This window comes from Silurus aristotelis, assembly GCF_946808225.1.
Source record: "Silurus aristotelis genome assembly, chromosome: 3".
Lineage (NCBI taxonomy): Eukaryota > Metazoa > Chordata > Actinopteri > Siluriformes > Siluridae > Silurus > Silurus aristotelis.
The window spans coordinates 17,676,684-17,701,174 of NC_139576.1; the positions used below are offsets into that span (position 1 = coordinate 17,676,684).

Sequence of the window (24,491 nt, forward strand, 5' to 3'; positions counted from 1 at the left end):
TGCCGCGAGAGCGAGTAGGGCACTCGAGGTGCAAAGGATTTTTTGCGCTCAGTGTGAGGGGAAAAAGAAAGGTTTGCTGTGCTTCGAAAAAAAAATCTTATTAGTTTAGAAGCTTAAGCTGGCGAATGGCTGGCCAAATGCATCTCACCGAAATAAGCTTGCAGGGCTATTAGGCAAACTTCAAAAAGAGAAAGCCTAGAGTAGAGCCAACTGCTACCCAACGCTCTGCAGTTTATTTACCGAGGGAAAGCGAGATTGTGGAAGATGAGAAAATGAAAAATATAGAGCCGGGGAGTCATACAGCTAAAAAGGAAGTAGCCTGATTAGTTTAAAAACAAATCCTGAGTACATTACAATGGATTAAAAAAAAAAAAATACTAGATTAAATAGTTTGACTGGCCATATGTAAAATGATTTTCAAGCAAAAGACAATAGCAGCCTCAGTTGAACTCCTGACAGCCTTTCTTTGTCTGGCAACAGGCTGCTTCTTCTGACTACCGAAGCACCTACAGATTTTCAGCCCATTCACACTACAGTCTTACTCAGCTCTGAATAGTGACCTTGTTTCATCCATGATGTCGTCACTAGCTCGAGTGGGGGTGCTGGAGAATAAAAGACGTTATGTTGTCTGAAATGGAGAAAGCGGATGCTGGCTGCAGGCTTTGCCCTTAAGCAGTGAGCCGGATAACATGAAGGTTTGACCTTTGTCTCTGGAACAGGGTTTCATTCCTCTCAATAAGATGCTGATGGTGTAAGCATGTGATAAGGACTTGAGAGCAGCTGCTGCGTTTGCTCAGAAAAGGCAAGTCACAAAACTCAAAATGTCAACTCTCTCTGCTCCCTCTTGCACTTTCCTCACACCTGCGTCTCCTCCCTCGACACATTTACACTTAAACGGCTTCTTATACACCACATTCATACTGGATTTGGTTCGACAGACTGACTAACTAACAAACTGCGTCAAGATGTGCCTCAGGTTTCCGTTTTGACTGCAAATTGATAGAATCACAATAACTGAAAGTCAGTGACAGTGTTTACATGAACAAGTTCTGACTGCGTATAATTAAATGCTACATCAACAGAATGGAACAAATAAAAGAAAATTAAATGTGGCTAAGCAGTAAACAGCACACCTCAACAATGATAAAACTATAATAAATGGACATTTGGTGCCACCCTTCTGGATGTGGCTTGCTCATTAAGGGATAAACTCATAGGTACTAACATATAAATTCTAATTTTATAACCGATAAAAGCTCTGTTAAGCTGCTCTGGGACAATGTTCATTGTTAAAAGAGATACACTATGGGTATTCGATTGGGGGTCCGCGGTGGTACTGCAGGGGGTTCGCTAATTGATGCTGAATCACAAATAATTTTTGGTACAAAAAAATAAACAGGGGTAAAAACATTAAAGATAAAATATTTACTAAAAAAAAACATTCTATTAAAATGAAAGCGCATGTAAATGTATAAAAGTCCACGGAAAATGTATAAAACTGCAACTCTATTAAAATAAAAGGCAACTGTGAACAACTTAATAAACTGATTTTAATTGCAAAATATCTATTTGAATCTTATTTAAGATTTGAAAATATGTGAGACAAGGACGCATGTAAAACAACATAGTTCTAATTGTCTTAACATAATAGAACTAGGGTGATATGATTGGTTTCTCGTAATATCAGCGGCTATGTTGACATATTTTGTTTCAGGGGGTCCCTGTCCCATGTCTATACTGCCTACTGCAAGTTAATGGTGCTGTATTTGAATCCTGCAATCCACAATATCAAAGTGAACTGAGGAACGTGCTTATTTCATCCACAGGAACCATTTCACAGACTGGGTTTGTTGTGTGTGTGTGTGTGTGTGTGTGTGTGTGTGTGTGTGTGTGTGTGTGTGTGTGTGTGTGTGTGTGTGTGTGTGCCCTCAGCTCCAAATCTCATTTAAATAACTCCCCTGGATTGCACTACCACGGCGTATGGTGTATTAAACATGTACGGCAACCAGTGATGCATATCAGTTTTGCAGAACGTCTGTGATCGTGACATAATATTTTTGTGTTCACTAAAACAAACCTGGAAAGCGTACAGTGTGCCAGAGCTTAAGCAGGATTAAAATGAGAGTACAGTCTATATAGAGGATGTCAGCAGTTAATCCATGCACACTAAAGGAGAACAAGAGTTGTTTAATGAGAATCAACGACTTCTCGATTAATCCGGCGTGTTCTCTAGACCGTGTATTTCTCCTTCTAGTTTTGTTTTGTAAATTTACCACGCATTCAACTCATCACAACACAACAAAAATAAAATAAAATAAATCGACTGCATTTTATTTATTTTTTTTACAATATTGGAACCCTCAAAAACAATGCATCCCTCACTCCCTCAGCTGTCCAAGTTCTGTTTCTTATTTATTTATTTATTTATTTATTTATTTATTTATTTATTTATTTATTTACCTAAAAGCAATATTAAGCTAGTTAAAGGAAAAGAAGCAGGAAGTCTTAACCCGGACCAACTGCGAGGCACAAGCCTAAAGCAGTGGACTATTCATAATTTAGATAAACACAATTAATCTAACAGAAATAAAAATGAGCTCTGAAAACACCAGCATCAGGAAATTTAATTCCTTTAACAAGCAGCATGAAAGCTGGAGCCGAGGGAGGGTTCCAAACTACATGATCTTTGTTCTGATAGACGGCAAATCAGAATAATCTGAACGATAAAGATTACATACTAAAAGATTTGGCTGTGATTTTTCCCTTCTGAGGTCACAGGGAGTGAAAGAGAAGCCTCTTCCAGCCCTGAGAAGGCCAGACGTGACTCTGTCCCTCAGCAATAAAGCAGCAGGGCTACACAGGCGACAGCCTTCACTGCTACCTGGATCCAAGTGTGCAAACGAGAAAGTGAGTAAGAAAACAAAGAAAACAATTAAAGCAGATGGTCAAACCAGCAAAAAAAAAAGGCTTTGTAGTTTAGTGCATTCATAGAGACTCAGAAAAAAACAAGGGAGTGTATAAATTCCTGGGGGGGGTTGGCTGTATAGACCGGTCCTGTACTGCTAAAAGTCATCAGGTCGTTGGTGTGTTCTCATTGCAAGCATGAAACATATTGAATGCTGGCTAGCAACTTTATTTTTTTCTTGAGATGCTCAGCTACAAGGATCCTGTGTATTGTTTTCACGTACTTGTGTTCCAGATACTGAAAGGGATCATCTGTCATCCGTGCATGCCATTAAATCCACCCGGTGAGAAACCCATTCTATCAGACACGATGGTATATCAGCAGACTGGTTTGGAATGAGGGGCCTGCATTGTTGTTATAGCATTAACGTGACATCACTCACATTTTTTGATCTTCTTGTCCTTCCAGAGGCCAGGAATAAAAAATAAATAGCCTAGACACTGCTTGTCAGGTTAGTTATTTGTCCACTGCTGACTATGTGGAAAGATCTACAGCAGCCAGTTCATCCCAAACATCCAGCTCACATCCTCCATAAACTGCCCAGCTGAACTGGGATTACAAATAATGCTCTGGTGGAGCCTGCCTCGCACTGCTCTGGGTACAAAAAAAAACAGCTAAAGCTGGTGCTACAGTGGATGATGCTTACCCAGAGTCCTCTAATGCGGGTGCTGATGTCTTCATCTTTGACGAACACAGCGCACGCAAGGAATCCCTGCTTCAGGCATTTTGGCAGTGATTTTTTGCACAGCACAGTTTAAGGACTGGAGAGGGTCAGGCTCAAAGCATTGTGTTAGAGCATTAGAAATGCCAAATCCCATGGCAAATCTCATCCTAGACGTCCAGTCATTTCCATCAAATAACATTATCAGATAAACCTCTAGGTGCACAAGCTCCAGAGCATCAGGGAGACATTAATGAGAAGGTAAACCACAGCGTTGGTCCGAACCTTAGCATAAAGACGTGCTTGCTTACTTATTTCTTTTGATCCCAAGATCAGCTCATGTGTCACACATTGGTCATGTTGTGAGAAATCAGTAAGACATCAGGCATCCCACATACTCCAACCCTCACATTCACAAATGGGGGAAATTTAGCGCAACCAGTTCCCCAGCACATTTTTGAGAGAATATAAGTGCAACCCCACGCGGAAATTAGGAAAACATGTGAAGCCCCACACAGAGTGTAACCCGAGCTCTGAAGTGAGCCCTGAAGTTCTGAGGCAGCAACACCCCACTCTGCACCACCATGCTGCCCAAAATTACCAACATTACCAAAATAGCTTTCAAACATCAAACAACCAGGGACATTACAGAGGACAGGTAAGCATGAAATGAAATTGCTGTTCTTGGAACACGCACAGCAACAGCACATACAACCAATAAAATCAGCCCCCCCCCCCCCCCCACACACACACACACACACACACACACACACACACACTTAGCTCTACAGCACAATTCCTAACTCACAGACAAACGAAATTCAGAAAATGAAAAAAATTCACTCGAAATGCACCATATAACACAATGGTTTTAGGGCCAAACACAAACCCAAACCAAATTAAGCGTGTGTAAACACACTTCTCCCTGTGCCTGAGACAAACACAGACTACACTGAAAAACAGATGGGCAGAAAAAAAACAAATTTACATCTCTGCACTAAGCAAATAATTGCAGCACCTCACACACTAAGGAGTGTCTTTGCTTTGAGGTACTTTCACAGCAGGACAAGACGGATAGTCATTCACAGAGTGAAGAAACAAAGCTGTGTGTAATCAGAAACATGAACGGCCCATGTGGACACCCTAAATACAACCACTTTACTTTTTCTTAAGTGGTCACACAGATCTATAGGATCTTCTTCTCTAATCAAAAAGACTTATCGGCGTTTATTCCAGGACTCCGACACATCGTTTCCAAGACACTTAGTTGTATGTTTTCATTTTATAGTTGTAGAAGAGTAAATACTTGTATTCAGACTATCTAGTGCCACTCAGATACTTGGAACGAGTTCCCTTTTGAGGCTGGTTTCTATGAAGCTTCCATTCTCATGCCATCTCGAGTATTTATTTATTTTGTTTAAGCTGCCTCTGGCTAAGGGATCAAAATCTACATCCACATTTCTAAGTTCCTTTGTGACTATTGTTTAAAAATAAAAAAATAAATAAAAAAGTGCTACACAAATATGATTGAACATGGCAGGCCTGGAGAGAGGACTTTGGACACGCCAGCCGTTTCATTATCACCTCTTCTGCCAACACAAGTGTAGGAGGCTTAAACAAGCAGCATACGAGGCTGGCAGAACAGGAAACTGAGGGGCTTTAGCCTAGACACACACACGCACACATGCCACACCTGGCTCTAGTCTCCAACAAAGAAACCATCCTTAATTATTTATTACACTCAACATTTACAAAAAGGAGCTGGAATGGTTATTAAAGTTCACATCTACACAGGATGAAAATGCTCCAATGATCCCAATCATTTCGTAGAAAATCAACATTTATACGATTAAGGAGGTACAAAGAGCCGGTAAGGAATGTAGATTGCAAATATGCAGCAGGTCAGGGGAAAGTCACATGTTCCATTATACACATAAAAGCCTCCGTGCACTAAACCATAACTGACTGCCAGAGGAGCGACATCATGTCCTGTTGAAAGTGACAGCTCCACACATACAGGAGAGTGGGAGATGATAAACAGTGCAAAGCTTGAGGTTTAGTAATGCTAATGACACGCCGATGCTTCTGCAACATCTGGATATACAAACGTGACATCCTGCAATAACGGCTTCTGCGAGCCCCAGTCCCCACCTCCACCCTATTTTTCCCGCAGCATCGCATTTCCGTTCGCTTCCGCACAGAAACACAGAAGCTAAAAGAGACAGCGGCACCACTTTAGCGTTCGACAGACAAGGGTTTGCCATCATCAATAATTAAGCCGTGGGTTTATTCTCCAACACATAACAGCACTTTGGTGTAGTGCATCTGCAATCCTATCTAGCCCTGGCTAATAAGGAACAGCTCCACAGCTCCTGCGGCTTGTGCGAGAAACTAATATCGCATTACGAGACCATTTGGATGACTTTAACCCCCGGATAACAAATGATGGTATACAGGCAGCAAAGGCTTAAGTTAATGACAAGAAGAAAAATAAACACGGGAAACGTTGCTGAGGCAACTGCTTTCATGGCGATGAAGAAGCGCTGCTTGTGACAACTACAATATCGACTAAGATCTCTTCAGGATTATTCATTTAGCACTAAAATCAAGGACAGGCGTTCCTCAACTGAAGAATACAAACGACACTTACAACTGGGAGATGTTCTCTGCTGAAAAGCATAGTTGTGGGTCTTGAAAGTCACTGAAATTGCAAGTCTACACAACTTAAACACACACAAACTTCAATATTTAACACAACCTTCCTCATGACTCTGACTTTGACCTTAAAAGGGACTTTCAAGCATCCCAAAATATCGTTACATATTATTATACACTGTGGCTGTCAAAGGTTTGAAAACATCGCCCTTTATCATTTTTGATGCGTCTGCATGTTCTTTTAGTTTATATGCAACAAACAAGAAATGGGCAGTAGAAGAAAGCCTGGAAGAACACTCTGTGGTAAGAGAAATCCAAATTTGACATTTTTGGCTATAACAGAAGAACTTATGTAAGGTGGAAAACAGGAGAGAAGATGTTAGCCGACTGCTCATACCCTCAGTCAAACATGGAGGCGGAAGCTTAATTGTTTGGGGTTGTTTTGGAGCAGGGAATGTTGGAGACTTATTCCGGGTGAAAGGAATACTGAACCATCACAACTTCCATTCCATAATTTTACACTTCCATACACCATGCAAGTTCAACCGAACTGAGGCTAATTGGATTCAACTTCACTGTACAACTAGACAATGACCTGAAGCGTAATGTGCGCTCAGTAAGCATTATTTAGAGAGCAAACAGTCGGCTGGAGTGTTACCTATGTACCGGCCTGCCCAATCTTCAAACATCTCATTCCACATTATTCCATATTCCATCGAACATTATACTCCATTAATCTCCGTTTGCTGTTATAATAGCATTCACTCTTCTGGGAAGATGCTCCACTAGATTTTTGGAGTGTGCTTGTGGAGATTTGTGCTCATTTTCTTGTGTTCAAATGCATCCCAAACGGTGTCCAGTAGATTGAGTGCTTCCTGCACAGATCTCAAATAAATGTCTCGCAACGTAACTAATCCAAAAAATTGCTCCTCAAAGGTTTAAAAGTTTTTTTTTATTTTAAATACTAACTATAATACTAAAAACCTTTAGCACTTAGTCCTTAGACTCTCTTAATACTCAGTAACGGTCTACTGAAGTAAATAATTACACAGTTCTGTTTAATCACTTGCGGACCAAACAGCACTATTTACACTGGTACTGAACCGCATTGAATTAATTCCTGAGGACGTGCACAAGCAACACACCAAATCAGTCCAGTGACCTGTCAAACACTGTTAAATAAACACTGCTGCAAATAACAATCAGCCCTGATTACATGTCCACTAAGAAGTGACAGTGAGGACATTAGGAACCTTACAGTATACAGGATGGCAGCAGCGTGTTCTGATCTCGTACAAGATCAGTAAAAAAGTGCTGAGTAGGCCCTGTTCTCAGCATGTTGCCGTTGTTACGGATGCATATGGAACACACATTTAATCTGACCTGTCAGGCAGCCCTTTAGAGACATTCGGTACAGTATTATATTAGGCACAAATAAAATCCAGAAGCTGGAGTCTATCCAGTCCACAATATACTCCAGGATACACTCTCACTCCCAAAACTTTGCTTTTCCCTTTTTAGAAAAATCTGGCAAAAAAAGGAGTTGTGACTGTATTATGGAAGAACAATTAATATCAGATGTTGGACGGACAGATTTTACATTCTCCATATTCTATTACAACGCTCACTGAAAAACTTGATCGTTTCTAGTCGGCTTTGTACAAACCGGTGCAGAGTTTTATATAATGTGCAATTTTGATTGAACACAAACTGTGCTCATTTTTAACATTCATTAGTAAATGCATTTATAACAACATACAAGGAGTTTCTTTAAACCATTTTCCACAAGGATCATGTAGGCAAAAGGTTTAGAGAGCACTTTTTAACATGTTAACTTGCATTAGGCGACAAAGTGTATTGTTTTGGCAATTGTACACAGCAATGGTATGAAATGTTCTTCTAGACAAATATGATGAAAATGGTATTGTTGTCAAAGCAACAAGTAAGAAAAGAAGTGATCCTGATGCAGGCAATAGAGATCAAAAAGCAAAATGCATCAGGACTCCATTTAATATTTACTTCATGTTAAACTGAAATTCCAGTTCCTCATACATACATAAACTGAGACAGAGCTTGCAAACATAAATGCTCACAATAAAAGCAGACCTTTTCAAGGAAAAAGAACAAAGAGATCTTGCCCACCTTCTATTCCTTTTGGAAGAATCCACATGTGCTGGACCGTGTCTGTTCCTCAGCCAGAATCTGGCTCTCTGTGTATCTGGACTAAGTCTTCTAAACACCATGGTTCATACGTCTTAATCTAAAGCTGCGAACAGGACAGTACCACCCCGGTCATGCATCAGCTGGAAAAATTACAAACATATCTGCTCTTGCTTGCTCACAATCGCACGTCCAAACATCTGCGGTACCAGAGGAGAGATTGGATGATGGACGATGGAGCTCTGCTTTAGTGGACTGGTAGTGAGACCTACACTGGTGCAGTCAGAGACAGCCCTGAGAAATACAAGCATGCAAAAGAGCAGCTGGAAACATTTCCACAAGAGCTGCACTTGCAAATCAACAAGGCCGAATATGCAGAATGACTGTGGGAAGGCTTAAGTGCTGCTGCTTTGTGCAGAAGAACATTTTATTTATTTATTGAGTTGTTATAAATCTGTAATTTCATCTGCATAAAGTAATCCCAATCTACTGCAAATATTGGATAGATATTAAGGAAAATGAACCTGATTTATCCCACTTACCAGTGTGTTACAATTCTGTTATGATATCCCCTAACAATTACCTTGAGGAGCGTAGACCTGTGTACCACTGGGTCTGCAGCAGATCAAATGTCTAACCACACCACTACTGGGAACATATGGAGACACAGAGCACCACTACAAAGAGTCCACGCTTTTAAACTTCAGAGCCGCCCTTCCATTTATTCGGTTAAGCCAAATGCAAAGCAGCAATGAAAAAAGAGGGAAAAAAACGTACAAGTTACATGTGACATAGTTTGCTGAAATTGGCCAAATTCTTTGACTCCAATCTTTTCTTTTGGAACCTCACTTAAGGGGAACGTTCAATGCTACAGCATACAAAGACATCCTATACAATTACATGCTTCCAAATTTGGCAATATTTTGAGGAGGAACCACATATGGGTGTGATGGTTAAGTATCCATAAACTTGTGGCCAGATTTACAGGTCAATATTTACATCCCTATGGAGGAAAAGTCAGGCTCTACTGTAGCAATGAAACTCTTACTGAGACAACATTAGAAAGAAACCTTGAAAGGAATCTGGCTCAAAGAGACCCATTCCCTTCTGAGTGACACCAGTGGAATTATAAATTGTATAGCAGCCACTATGTCAAAATCTACAGGTATAATTGTGAATTGATCCATTAAAATACACTGTACATTTCTCAGTTATCTAGCAAGCTTCATGATAATGAAAGATGAACACGGAGGTAAAAAAAAAAAGCTGCCACACCAACCTAAAAAAATTATCATTTACAAGTTGAATACTGCGTAAGCACCTGCCTCGTGTTAACTAAATAAAGACTGGCATGCTTCCAGCTTTTTATATCTTCATTAATGTCAAGAGTTAATATCTCGAAAGTAGCTGCATTAATTACCATGGATCATGATTTAAACAGTCATATAAAACTGTAACATATGTCTCCTTCATCACCCCAACAGCACGGTACTCGTAATAAGAACTTATGATCAATGTCCAAAATTCTCAAGCTAAGGGCTGAAATTAGATACACCAGTTAAACCTGAAAGCAGCTTGCAGACCATCACCTTTAATAACGTCAGGATCCAAAAGCGTTATTCTCCCTCACCATGTCACATACGGAGACCTTTCGCCATTCCGAAAGGCCTTTTATATTTACAGGATGAGCGCACATTTTCCTGCTGATGGCCTGTACTTAAAAAGACGCTGAAAAGATTTTAACAAAGGGCAGCTGGACTGCTTTGGTGAATTACAGGATCAATTTGCCTGGAGTGCTTCCAGATGTAGATAGAGGAGATGGAGGCTGAGCTCTGGGTGATTGTGACGCAGTTCAAGACAAACACAGCGTTCCGGCCCGCCATTAGGCAGAAAGATGATACTATTGGTGTTAAGTATCCATTGAGATTATCAAAACAGGTACCTGGTGAACCTCTCCAAATGTCCACCAATGTCAAACACATTTGAAGAAGACATCTGGTTTCCAATTATAAACAGAGGATGAAAGGATGGTGTGGAGTTTACAGTTGTTAAACAAATATGTATTTTATGTATGTAGCTAGCTATCTTGTGAATGATAAGCAGCCAACCAGTCCATATTTGTGAAAAGTCAGTTTCACAGCAATATTTAATACGTAATCCCATGTTATAAGCATATTGCTAATTTGCTCTTTATCACAGATGCTGTATTAGCTCAAAGTCTGAAAAAGAGCAGATACATTTCCTGTTATGAAATTCCACCACTGCTAACATGCCACCATGCAGCGTTTCAGTCCTGTCTCACAATGAATGTATAAAGCACCATCTGGTAAAAAAAAAAAAAAAAAGAAAGAAAGAAAGAAAAAACATATCTGTGTGGGCAGCTGTTTAAATATATGAATATGTTTTTTCTAAAATCCTTCGCATTTATGTCCACAACCAACATCTGTAATATTAAAACAAGAATATGATATGATTACAGGCACCAAATCTCCAATACTCTGACCAAGTCTCGATTGGCGTATTACTACATTCAACATAATGACACAATTACTCCAGTGATGTTATTAATACTCCATGCAGCCTCAAACGCGCCTCAGATGTTTATTCACTTGCCACTTATTGTACAAGCATTAAATTAATCAAAACGCAGTAGACAGTAAGAGAGTTGCATCATATCTGACAAACGAGCGGCTCTGATAATAACCATCTTCATTCCTCCAGTTACAAGGGAGGTGTATTCTGTAAAGCCTGGATCATAGTAATGAAGTGTGTGTGGCAGTGGTGTGGGTGTGAGCGGATATGAACACTGGAATGGGGTTGCAAGTAGGAGGGATCCTGAACAATACTGTACTGATGACAAAACCTTCCTCGACAGCAGTACAGTGCTCAGTGACAGCACTGTGTGTGTGTGTTTGGCTTTGCTTGCTCATGCTCTCACCCTAACAGGAGGTGAGCTGCATTACAATACACGTCACTGTTTCAGTCCAGCGCTATGTGGGTGAAATGATGCTTGCTGAGCCAATTTCAGCACCCAGCTCTGGAACAAAGTGCATGGCTACAGAATGGAGAGAGGAGTAGAAGGCCAGCAGAGTCTGGAGTTGCAGTCACCTTAAAAAACTACAGCCCAGAGTGCAGGTTCTCAACTGTAAAACTCTCCATCAAACGCTCCATCGGTCCCACTTACACAAACCCAGTGCACTGCTACAGGCTCACACAGAGTGAAGAACAGGGGAGAAGGAAGGATACAGACATGGTGGCAAATTTGTGCAGCTATATTTTATATACGTCAAAACATTTGTAAAACTCTGCATAGAAATCTATATTGTAATTACACAATGTAGTGGAGAAAGGTCTTTGTGACCCAGGATATGATATAAATATGATATTCCATCATATCACCAGCCATAGTGTAGGTGCTGTATGATCATGTGTTTCACAGACATATACAGACAAATACTGAAGCCCAGAATTTGAGGATCTACTCGTCATCAATTCACAAGATGAGACATTTTGACTGATATTGATCCTGATTTTGCAAAGTTACCAGTCGAAATCCGAGCATGAGCCATCAGTCTCTCTCTGTATTTCTTTAAGAAACACGATGAACAAACTCTTCGATCTTTACAGCTGGGGAGATTTAACAGAATGAATTAATCAAGATGCTTTTGTAATGTGCTCATAAATAAGCCGGATGTAATTTCACAGCTTCACATATTCATGCATCATTCTGTACAGACATTACAGATGATGCTAAAGTTCACTGAAGTTTTTTATAATACATACTATACGTTCAACAAGTCGTGCACGAAGTTAGGCGCTTAAAATGCAAGCGTTCATTCATAAAATACGAGACAGCACATCTAACAGTGCACAATGCGATTTCAGGCAGTGTGATTACATCTGGGGAGGATACAGCTGAGCTGAGTGCTGAAGTGCTCTCAGGCCATGTGCTTATTTTAGAGATGACCAGTCAAGCCAAATTTACTATCCATTCCAAACCTAAAGCTACCAGCTGGGGTATCAGCACAAAACTAATCCAATTATGCTCAGTGTCTAATTTTTTAGGGCATTTTCTCTATAAATACACGTCTCAGACATGTCAAATGAGTGCAAACCAGGAAGCATATGAAAAATGGGGCAAAGTAGTTTGGTTCGCATGTGGTTTAAAAGATTACGTTGTAAGGAAACGATGCTATTAGGGTGAATGAGAAAGGACCCAACACTGACACTTTTTTTTAGCACAGAGGATGCTTGCCAATATCTAAATGAAACAGCCAATTTGCGCTATCAAGCGCCTCTTTCATCAACTCAGCTGGTAGATCAGATCGTCCCTGGGTTGGAATTTGGTTCTGATTGTCTGTATCTGTAGAGCCACCTACTCTGCATTATTTCATCTGTGTGAAAAACAGAAGACACACCAGCCACAGTTTGGTGTCGCTTCCCACTCACAGGCAAATCACAAGGTCATTAAATACAATTGAATTCAGGCAGACTGTGAAGACAGGATGATTACTGTTTGCAATATTCTCCTTCTCACATGCTTCAGCAATGTTATTAATTCGCAAGTGTTTTCACCATCCTGCCTGCACTGTACAGAGAGATAGGCTTTTTTTTCTCATTATTAAAATTCAGCTTAAAAAAATCCTCTTTAACTCTGTAGAACTACTATAATACAAGCTTATTTCCAGTGTTTTTCACAGACAAATAATGATCTATTTGTTATAATGCCTTATTATGTCCTTATGTAAATAGAAAAAGAAAATGTAAAAGAATCCATGTTCTGATTTGAAATTTAGTGCACTGTACAGAGGTTTCATTTCACTATGTGGGCTGTAACAACTGCTAAAGGGTGAGGAAAACACGCAGGAAAGTAGCTATGTGCTATCCAAAATGTCAAAAGGGCTGACGTGTCCTCGGGGGCTCCTTGAGCACACAGTGGTCTGTGTGCAGCTGACAGCTTCTTAAGATTCTAATAAAGGGCAAAGCCCTCTTCAAGATTTTTGAGGTTCATAGAGAGGGTCAACAGAACGCGATAAATAACACTTTCTCTCTGTGTTAGTCTCAGTTCAGAACATGACATGGCTCTCAGGGTAGCCATCTTCAGGCTGTTCAAACTTACTGTGATCCCAAACTCACTTCCTCTGTAGTTTAGTTTCCTAATCAATTGCCCAAAATCATAAAGTGCTCACCTGTCTGCAGAAAACTGACAGGATCAGGTGTGCCACTGACCGACACAATCAAGGGAAATGTTGTTTGATAGCCGACTAGCTCACTGATATCCACTGCTTAGTTATGCATGGTGTGGGACTCGATTCACTGCATACCACTCAATATGATGAAAAGCAAACAACTGCATGGACTCATTTCATTGCAAAATGTGACACAGCGATGACAACTTACCACTCACTGGATCTCAAAGTTAAATGGCCATACAGGAAAAAAAGGCCAATCTATTTTGAATATTTAGCCTTGTGAACTAGCAGTTGAATGCAGAACTGTCCGTGATGACAGTCGTTCAGATTAATCATGGCATTAATTTAAGCAATCATGTGCCTGTGCATTTTAAAATCTAGATGTAGAGCTGGACCACTGTCCCCATAGAGCAGATGTATTAAAAGTGCCTTTAATTGTTCCCCAGTTCAGTTCTTAATGCCACAGTTGATCTTGACAGCTTGGTATGGAGTTTTGTGAGCTAGTAAAAGGTTATTATCAGATGGAGACAGGCTAAAGTGGTGCAAGGAATTTTTTTTTAATGCCGCAGACTATAAAACAGCCACATGAGAAGTTCAGTTTGGGATGATTTTGGCATTAAAAACTGCTTCAATATCATATCGAGCGTTTTTGTTACAGTCCACCTTAAAGCAAAGACACAACAATGATTAGCAGAGGCTCTGTTCAGGCCTGGACTGCATCAGAAAAAGAATCAAATATAAAAAAAATATGAGAACAAAAAAAAATGTTTTTGTTATACAGATTATTACAAATGTCACAAAAGTTAATATTATGAGATATCATTTATTGTATATTTTCTTGGATTTTTATATACTTTAATAGTAAACATATATTTAGCCTTTTTTTTTTTATATCTTTTTTACCTTCCTGCAATACACAAATCTTATGAGAAATTAAATAAGATCGTGCAGCTTTGCTATACCACTGGAGCACAGAAAACTGTACTAATGCAATATTAACGGAGGGCTTTGAAAAGGACACAAACTGGTGCTGATATAGAACATTTTTGTTTCGGTTTCCAGATGAATGGTTTCTGAGGCTACCATTGTTTCAGAGACCTGCAGGCAAGCCGCAGATAAAATAAAAAATGCATTCATGTAAATGTGGTGCTGGAGTCCCTATAGCATCCCAAGAGAGACAAATGATGCTGTAACTCAAAGTTAAGCCAACAGCTCAGAGGTTTCTTGCAAACTTTAGGACATATAGGGGAAGGAATGCGAGGAATGTGCATTATCCCCATCATCCGAAGCAACATCACATCACGCAAATATGACAGACTTAAGGCGAGAACGTTCAACACACACACACACACACACACACACACACATGGGGTGAGAGTGAGGGGGAGTAGATAAGTGGCTGTGACATGTAGCTGGAGGGGAGGGAAAGAAAGCCAGAGTGATGGGAGTTGGGCTGAACTAATAGTCCACTAGTGGCTCACACTACACACAGGCTGTCTGTCACGCACATATTCTATGGCTCTTTACGCATCACCTAAGCATTTTCTAGCATGATTCTTTTCTCATCAGCTGTATGTCTGAACTCCCTTTTGAATATGTTGAATGATTCGTGAAGCTGTGAAGTTCTAAGCTCAAACAGGCAAGGGTGAAAAAATTGCAGGAATTCACTTATAACATGTACATATTTATATTGTATAGGGTTCAGGAGCAAAATTCTAAATCTAGATAGTTTTTTTCCCCCCTCATTTTGATCACCTGTCAGCCAGCACTCCCACGTCCTAAAACAGCTGCCAGTGGGGATTGTACAGACTAAAGTGATTCCTCTCAGACATTTAAAACCAGCCATCACTGCTTTTCCCCTTCCATACAAACAAGCTTAGAGATGCCCATGATTTGGTAGTGTTGCTGTGATTGACAGAGGAGAGTATGCCATCCCTTCCACCGAGGGAGTACGACGTATTTTTACTCTATCAGTCTCCTATCCATGCGATGGCTGTGACATTGTCGAAATTCAAATTCATAGTCTAGGATGAATGTTTTGTTCTGTCATGCTGCTCTAGTGTCTTTTAAAATGCTGTTCAAAATGTGTTTCCAATTTCCAATGAGACTTTTGTGTGTCCAGGTAAAAACAGATCGCTACCACTACCACAGGGGATGAAGACATTTATGAAATGTTCATTTACATAAGAAAACAAAAGGGCAAGTAAGCTCTTTCACTGCAAACAGTTTTCAATGTGGAGTTAATAAAGCTATAGGTCAAAGAGTAGGAGCAAGGAAGCCAGTACTGAGAGTCACGGAAAAGGGACATCAGAGCTGTGAGTAAGAAGTTGATGCCAGGTTCTGTAAGTGAGAAAACACACCAAAGACCACACAACAACTCTCAGAGTAACTTTGCAACCAAAAGGTACGACAGAATAGCCTAAAGATCAGGGGTCACCAACCTTTTTGAAACTGAGAGCTACTTCTTGGGTACTGATTATTGTGAAGGGCCACCAGTTTGATACACATTTCTGAAATAACAAATTTGCTGAATGGAAGTGTGATTTTGTCAGGGAACCCCCAGCCACGCGTCCCTCCGAGGCTCTAACTCTCACTCAGCCTCTCCCTGCTCTAATCACATGCACCTGTTCCCCATTACCTCTTCCCTTTATAAAGTCCCGATTCCACCTCACTCACAGTCGGATCTACACGTTGCCATGATAGATCTACTGGACTTTCTACCACTAGTATTTCCCGTACTTCCTGGCTCCGCTTTGGAGCAAGCGCTCAAGATAGTTTTGCCTTTAGCGGTTCACATTGGCGATCATCCCTGGACTACCCGCATTACGGATTCTACCCGCATTGCGGTTTATACCCGCTCTCCGGTTCGTACTTCTCCTCAAGCCTCTGCCTTGTATATGTTCAGACTAAATAAAGACAAGGTGTTTAACCATACTCTGGTTTCCTTCTCTTGGTCGGACCGTGACAAAAAAAGAATAACAACTAAAAAATTCGATGCAGCTCACTGGTAAGTGGCGCTATGGTGAGCTATTTTTAGAAAAGGCCCGCGAGCGACTCGTGTGGTCCTTGCGGGCGACCATGTTGGGTACCCCTGGTCTATACACACACAAAAAAATAAAGCAGGGATTTAAAGATGTGCTATGGGAAGATACAATTTATAATAAAAAATAAAAATAAAAAACAGGATTTTAAAAGAATACAAACATCTGTTAAGTGTTAATACAAGCAAAACACAACTGTGAGGAAATCACCTTGAATACTAAAAAAAAGCTTATGAGAAGAAACTAGCTCATTAAGAACTATAAGGGAACTCTCTGTTGAAAAGCACATACAAAGGTATAATTTAAAAGTCAGTCATATCCTGTTTAATGAAACAAACCAAAAATCCACCAGAAAGTATTTTCTTAATTGTCCATGTTTTGTTGAACAACAACCTTTCGTTAAGTTATATACAGAACACACCTGCAATCGCAGGAACACACAGCTGCACTCCTCACTTCGCTAAACTCACGGAAGCACAGCAGTCAGCAGCTCGGGTGGGATACAACGCTGCATACAGAATGCCAAAAAATGGGCACTCCGTCATAGGAGATCACTTTAAATTCCCAGGTGGAAGTGTAATTAAACACTGTCTTTTGTGTCTAAATAAGGCTGCTGACCTGAAAAGACCTACTAGTGTAGTAGCACTCAGTGCGGTGCCCATTAAGAAGTGACAGGAACAATTTCCTGTTCTGTGAAGAGAGATCACACCAGCGTTTGAAAGTCAAGGACCTGAAGTGAGTCTGAGGCTTTCAAATGACATCATGATATTATACATTTTTGGGGATGTTGTAAATGTATTTGGGATATTTGCTGCGATAATGCGGTGGTAAAGGTATATAGAGAAATGCTCAATATCTATATTACTGTATTGAAGATGACTGTAACAGGTGACAGATTTCATTCCACCGCTTGTTTTTTTTTCTGGCCACATGTATTATGCTCCTGCGATTTTCATAAGAGAGATGGAAATTGCTTATCTATAACTGTTTCAAATGAGAGGCTGCAGAGTTTCCCAGATTTGTTTGCACATCTTCAGTTAGTGCTTTAGCCTTCATTCATTTATAATGGTGGAGATTGGGAACACGAATAGGACATGAATACGCTAGAATACACCATGAATGGGACACCAGTGCAGACACATTCATATCCGTTTACATGCAATTTAGAGTAACCAAGTCACCTTGTGGTTTGACCTGGCTGAAGTACAAAGCTTGCAAAACTCTGCAGTAACCAGAGCTCAGGATTGAACTGGTGTCCCTGGAGCTGTGCGAGATTAATGCTACCTGCCGTGTCACCACAACACCACATACTTGTTCAGATTATTGTATTTAGAGTAATTTCACATTTCGACTGATTTCATTAGAAAATATTGCAGATGTGTTTCAGAATGGGGGGGGGGGATTGTTCCTGTCCTGTACATGGCTATATGGATACACAAACTGCATGATGCTGATTACTTTCCTGGTGCAAAACTGTTTATCATCATCATTCAAGCATTTTTTTTTTTCTTTCTTTTCTTTGCTGCTGTAGAAATATATAGAAATATCCCCACTGTGGGGCGATTAAAGGTATATCTTATCATATCTTATGAGGTGTAGCTGGGCAAAGAAATCCCAGTTCTCTAAACCACAGAAAATTAGTGCACAACTTATATAAAAACATTTTTGTAAAAAAAAAAAAAAAAAAAAGCAACAATAACAGGCAATAATGATTGTTACAGACAAATCCTAAAACAAGAGTCACATTAAGGTCACATACTGACACAAGGTTAATGTTAGCACATAATATTAATATAGATTTTAACATTATTTCCAGAGCTGTCCCTGCGATCTCCATCCACAAAGATGTCCACTTTCCGGCATATGTTCCTGTTAGTCATAATGAAAGCCTGGTCACCACTCAGATATGAATGTTAAAAAAAAGACTTGGTTTAATCAGAGCAATAAGCTGTGCCTGAATTAAATAACCCATAATGCAGGCTACCATCTGTAATAAAACAGAGCTTCATGGTGAGCCTCCTGTGTCACTGTTTTAAGAGCTGCCATCCACTGAGCTCAGAGCAATAAGAAGCCCCAGGAAGTCACAACACTGTCAAGAGAAGTCATGCTTTTCACCCAGCAGCATCCTCCAAGGAATGCATGTCTTTCATCTACAAATCAAAGCTAATGGCACATACTCCTAGTGACCTCATTATTTAAAAATAAATCAATAATATAATATAATACCGCTCAAAAGAGCTGGGTTCAGGGGGGATAGTGGAGGCATGATGTTTATTTTTCCCCTACCTCTTGATTTCTTATATTTGCTAGATTTGATGTTTTAGATATATTTAATCATTATAATCATTTTAAACATTAGTCAGGACAGGCCTAATTGAATCTTTAAAATGAATAAAGTGTCAAACCAGTGTTCAGCATATGTCGCAGCATCTCCAGAACAGTTGGAAACGTCTCCCAGGTGATTACCTGACAAAACCAATTGACATAATACCAAGAGCTTGCAAACCCGTTATTAAAACAAAGCGTGGTTATTTATTTTTTATATCTAAAACAAAAGATGGTTTGGATTTTTATATAGATATAGTATTTTTTACCACAGACAAATAGACAAAAAAATTTCCGATAAAAAAATAAATAATAATTTGCTATCCCCATCTTACTATATTTATTAAAGGTGTAAAATACAGGAAGTAAAGAGAAATAGGTGTGTACAAATGCATGACTGCTATAATAAGTGTAAATAAAGCCGCTTGTGAATATTCGCAGACAAGTCAGCTGCCTGTATACCCTGTACATTCATCCTGACGTTCTCAGTTTGCACTTGAGTGCTGACACAGATGACGATTTGCTTAATTCTGTGTCATGGAGCCGTGTTAAATGATTGTGACTGTTGGAACGCTTCCCTTTATAAACTAATGCAATCTAATAAAATGTTAAATTAAATACAGAGACAAAGCTGTTTTGACTCTGAGAATGAGCCTGAAGGCCCCCATATGAACATAATGTAAGGTCATTTCCAACTGTGTGTCAGCGAACATCAATGCAGAGAAAACTAGCCTGTGTTTGTCACAAGTGACGATGCGCATGCAGCACTTCGGCTCCACTACCATATTAAACAAACTGTAAAATCAGCTCTATTAAAGAGATGGGTTTTGTTTGGATTAAAAAGTAACTGGGGTGAAGTCACCCAGAATAAAACTGTGTTCTGAGCCTCCGGCCTGCACTGTTCTCCGACTCTACAGATCAGCAAAAATCTCATTATCCTGTTGCATCACTCTCAGACTACCAGAGCAAAACCACAGTTTTAAACTGGTCCCAAGTTTTGGAATTTCAGGAAAAACAACAACGACAGGCTTTATTCATCAAGCTGTGCACAGTGCACTTAACTGTGCCAAATCATACCATTGAGATACATACTGGTAATAGGGTTTGGTATTAGCATATGAATGAAAACTAAAAGTGTGTTATTTCTTTAATTGAGTAATGGGTGCATGCTCATCAGCTCTTTAAATCCTTTATATTACGTGCATAATTTGGGCTGTGTGTCATTGAAACTAAATGTATATGAGGGTAAACTGGGCTTGAAGAATGCATATGACATGTAAATAAACACCTAAGGGGAATAGGTCGGTTCCTGTGCAGCTGAAGCTGATTCATAGCTTGTTCTCAAATAACTGCTAGATTCTGTACATCTGCCGTGAATCAGATGCTCCACCAGCTTAATTCTGCACTTACTTTTGACAAATCAGTGCACTTATCAGGATACTAATTGTAGTATTGCATAAAAAAAAAAATCTCAACAATGCCATTACTTTGGAAACAACTATATTTTTGTACTCCCTAAGCCAGGGAATATTATTACTGTACCAATTAATCAAAACATTTGCCAAATTCATTGCTTGACATTTTTAATAAATAGGTGCTCTAAGGAGAGGGGAGTGCTTGCCAACGAAAGCAAAAATACAGACCAGCTGTATGTGTGTCTGTGTGTCTGTGGAGGGGCAGTATTAGAGTGAGAAGTCTGTATGGGGAAACATGGGATTCGCTCTACTTCAGACGCCAAGTCTGATTGACATTAGCAAGATCGCCAGCATTGATCGCAACTTTAAATTCTGCAGGTAACTGATCCAGTAAATCCTGTCCAATAAAGAATCGCAGAATCCCAAGCTAAAAATAGACCACCCATACCAACAGCAAATTAAATCCTGCAATACGCCTAATCGTTATTTTCTCTCAGTTACAGCGTTTGTATATACACCATGTGCGCATACTGGATCATGTTATCATAACATGATCTACCAGCAAAACATGGCGAAGCAAAGATTATTCATTGTAAAATTTTTGTGGCTTACTGCTTTGTAATATATTGGCAATTACAGCAAATGAACACATAAATTAACAGTTATCAGATTTACAAACCTCAAAAAAAACAATACAACAAATGAGCAAGTATTTCAGAAACATGGACACACTCCAAGTGTGGATCAATTCTCTTTCTGACTCTCCCCATGTACACACAGACATGTTTTTATTTGCTAACGCCATAAAGGAAAAAAATAAGCAAGCAAAAAACCACAAAAAAGTGAACCTGCTTGACACCTCTGATCAGTCGGATCTTTCAAGATTGATATACGACATATGGAGGATATTGGTTGATATTTCCCCCTCACATTTGTGTACATTAATTACACAAAACATTCTGGTAGATGTTCTTTCTTTAGATAATAGTGAATTATGATGCAGGATTTGACCAAAAGAGATTCGTTTTGACTTGAGGATTTCAGGGGGGTTTTTTGTTTGTTTTATAAGGCTCAATGCAACAGGAGACATGACATGGATACTAATAACGTTCCACTTTCTAAAATCTCTTCCTTTATATTTCTTTTTTCCTCTTCATATGTCTGACTTACCACTAAAGTCCAAGTGTCTTTCACAGCAAGACTCAAAACATGGTTTCACTATGAGCTCTACAACTTTTTGAGCCTGCTGGTACATGTGCGGACCCACCCTTGCGTCACAAAACAACCAGAAGTCACCCAACTTGTACCACAGATTAGCTCAACACGAATACCCGAGGCAGTTATCTTTAAAACTTTACCATAGATATGCTGCTGAAACGGATGCTATCGTGAACTCGAATAGGAATACCTGCAAGTGCCTCCTTTTCCAGTGCACTGCACATGAATCAAGATTATGGATAACAAAAATATGAAGTTGCCAAGCTTTTTCTCGTGTTCTTCTGCAGTACTTGTCACTTGCACAGCCAAAAGAGTTGAATCGTCTTCAGGATGCGGAGTTTAAACAAGGTTTCTTTGGGGGGTCTCTGGTTTCCTTCCACATTTAAAATATCTACATTTGTGCTTGATTGTGTACAACTGTGTGAATGTGCATGCAATTGAACTGGCATCCTATCAAGGATGTATCCATCGCTAAACGTGAGTAAGCAGGCAGTTTTGTTTTGTTTTGATCTGTAAGGTGCATTCAGAGGACATTTAATGCACTTTTGGTTTTTAAGATAAGATATACCTTGATTCGTCCCACAGTGGGGAAATTTCTCTGTTACAGCAGCAAAGAAAAAAATTAATGCAAATATATAAAAAAGAATAGAGACATACTATAGTATACTATTGGACATTTGATGCATTTTTTTTTTTTTTGACTAAAGATTTAAAAAAAATATATATATATATATATATAAAAGTAAAATCATGGTGACCTTTGTTTTGGCCCACCAAGGAAAAAATGTTGGGGGAATGCCATTTGGAAAAACTTGTAACAAAAATATAAGCACAAGCTTCATGTTTCTCATTAGAGGTTACTGAAAGCAGTACAAGGGATTGAAGCCTATTGTATAATAAATTTAATTGTTTCTCGTTGTACACACTGAACTAAAACTTTGAAAGTAAATGTACTAAAAGGAATAAAAGTTATTCAACATCATGACAAATTCCTTGTACAAGTAAGGCATGATATAATAATGCTAATTATTATCTCAATAAAAGGGGACACTGGTTGACCTGGTCCTCAATAACCAAGTATGCACCTTTAACTCTTCTATAGGGTTACATATATACACAACAGGGAAAGTACAGTTTGCAGAAGCATCCTTGGAAGAAGGTGTTATATCTAAAACTGTAGACAGAAGACAGCAGGCCATTGCATCCACAATCCTAACCACGGGGTTGCTGTTGCACCCAGGTAAGCTGCAGTGAACAGTGGGGGGTGTGTGGAGGGGTGTGTGGGTTTGGAGCAAACCTCCAACGTGACACTTACTTCCCAATGACCTCGCACAGCTCGTAAACGTCTTCGAAGAGCACGTCGTCGTCGGCCATGGTCCAACAACCAGACGGGACAATTTCCTGCCTGCAATGTGTCCACGGCGGGGAATATCACACTGTAGAGCTCGAGCTCGAGCTCCTCGCGAGCTGAACCAGCAGGCGCCTGTGCACCGCTCCCCAAAAAAAATTCCTGCGAGCGGAAACAAAATGACGTGACGGATTGTTTTCCACCGAAAGAAAAAAAAATGTCCGTGAGTTAAACACACACAGAGAGAAACGGCGGACGGAGTGGAGGCTCTCAGCCCGCTCAGTCTCTCACCCTCCTGCCCCACCTTAGGCTTGTTTTCCCGGCTCGCTTTAATGAATCCGCGGCGCCAGGTTCAGGTTCTATTGGCTTTATAAACAACTCGCCACATGTACAGCTCTCAATGTTTCCCTCTCCGTTCAAGTGCTTCAGCTGTCTGTCCTTCCACAAAACTACTCTCCGGCTCGCAAGAACAAGTCGCTTTTGGTGCCGAAATTGCAGCAAAGTGACAATATTCATCGCCCGGAGACGCTTTTGATGTTCGCACTCATCGCTTCCGCTACCAGACGGGACTCGCTGGATGTCCCCTTTTTCTGTGTTTTTTTTTTTTTTTTTTTTACTCTCTCTGTCCCGCGGCTCCAGTCCGCTCTGCCCTGCTCCTCTCCGCTCCACACCACTCCGCCCCGCCGCTCCTCTGCTCTCACTCTTTCTCTCTCTCTCTCTCTCTCTCTCTGCTTCCACAAATCCAGACTCCGCCTTCTCTAGGCTGGGAAACTGGACAACCAGGCGCCACAATGGCTCCAATGGGGCTGCTCGTGTTCCGGAACTACGACAGAGGAAAACGTGGAAAGCGGGAGCCGCAATGGCGTCTGATCTCTTCGGAGAAGTCACAGTTTCCCAACGTCTCTCACTCAAAAGCAGAACGTCAGTCGGTAATGAGCGGCGTCCAAAAACGCGTTTGTGTCCTGGGGAATTTCGGTTATAGTCGCGATAATTGGATAGACATCAACTATATATATATATATATATATATATATATATATATATATATATATATATATATATATATAAAATTATTATTTTATTTTTTCTATTAAGAACTTTTTAACAGCAATTACCAGAGTCTGGTGGACAGAACTCAGCAGATACCTGAGAAACTATTCAAGCAATAAAAGGCTGGAGTCATGAGTAGTGATGTGTTGTAGGCACATGAGCATTATAATCATATACAGTATGAACCTTCCTTCCCCAAACTCCCACCATGAAGTTCATAGCCTTTTATATAGGATGCCATTTTCCCTGTTCCAGCATGATGATGTGGCTGTGCACAAACTGAGCTCCATGAAGACATGGTTTGGAGTTTGGAGCTGAAATATTTAATTGTGCTACACAGAGACCCTTATTAATTTCACTAATCACCTTTGGGATGAACTGAAAGCAGCATGTATCTCAGGCCTCTTCACTCTACATCAGTGCCTGACCTTATCACTGCTCCTGTGTCCGACTGGACAAAT

General features: G+C 40.1%; 1 protein-coding gene across 16 annotated transcripts in view; it reads right to left on the reverse strand.

Annotated features, from left to right (window-relative positions):
* caska (calcium/calmodulin-dependent serine protein kinase a) overlaps positions 1-23,861 on the reverse strand; it is a 131,731-nt gene extending 107,870 nt beyond the window's left edge. For 8 of the 16 annotated variants that reach the window (XM_083536411.1, XM_083536408.1, XM_083536419.1 and 5 more), the window contains exon 1: positions 22,948-23,861. In XM_083536411.1, the coding sequence (XP_083392537.1) occupies positions 22,948-23,006 (59 nt within the window). In that variant the 5' untranslated portion in view covers positions 23,007-23,861. The remainder of the gene's footprint in view (positions 1-22,947) is intronic. The other 8 variants (XM_083536413.1, XM_083536421.1, XM_083536412.1 and 5 more) reach the window with 7 other exon arrangements.
* Positions 23,862-24,491: the final 630 nt, after the last annotated feature.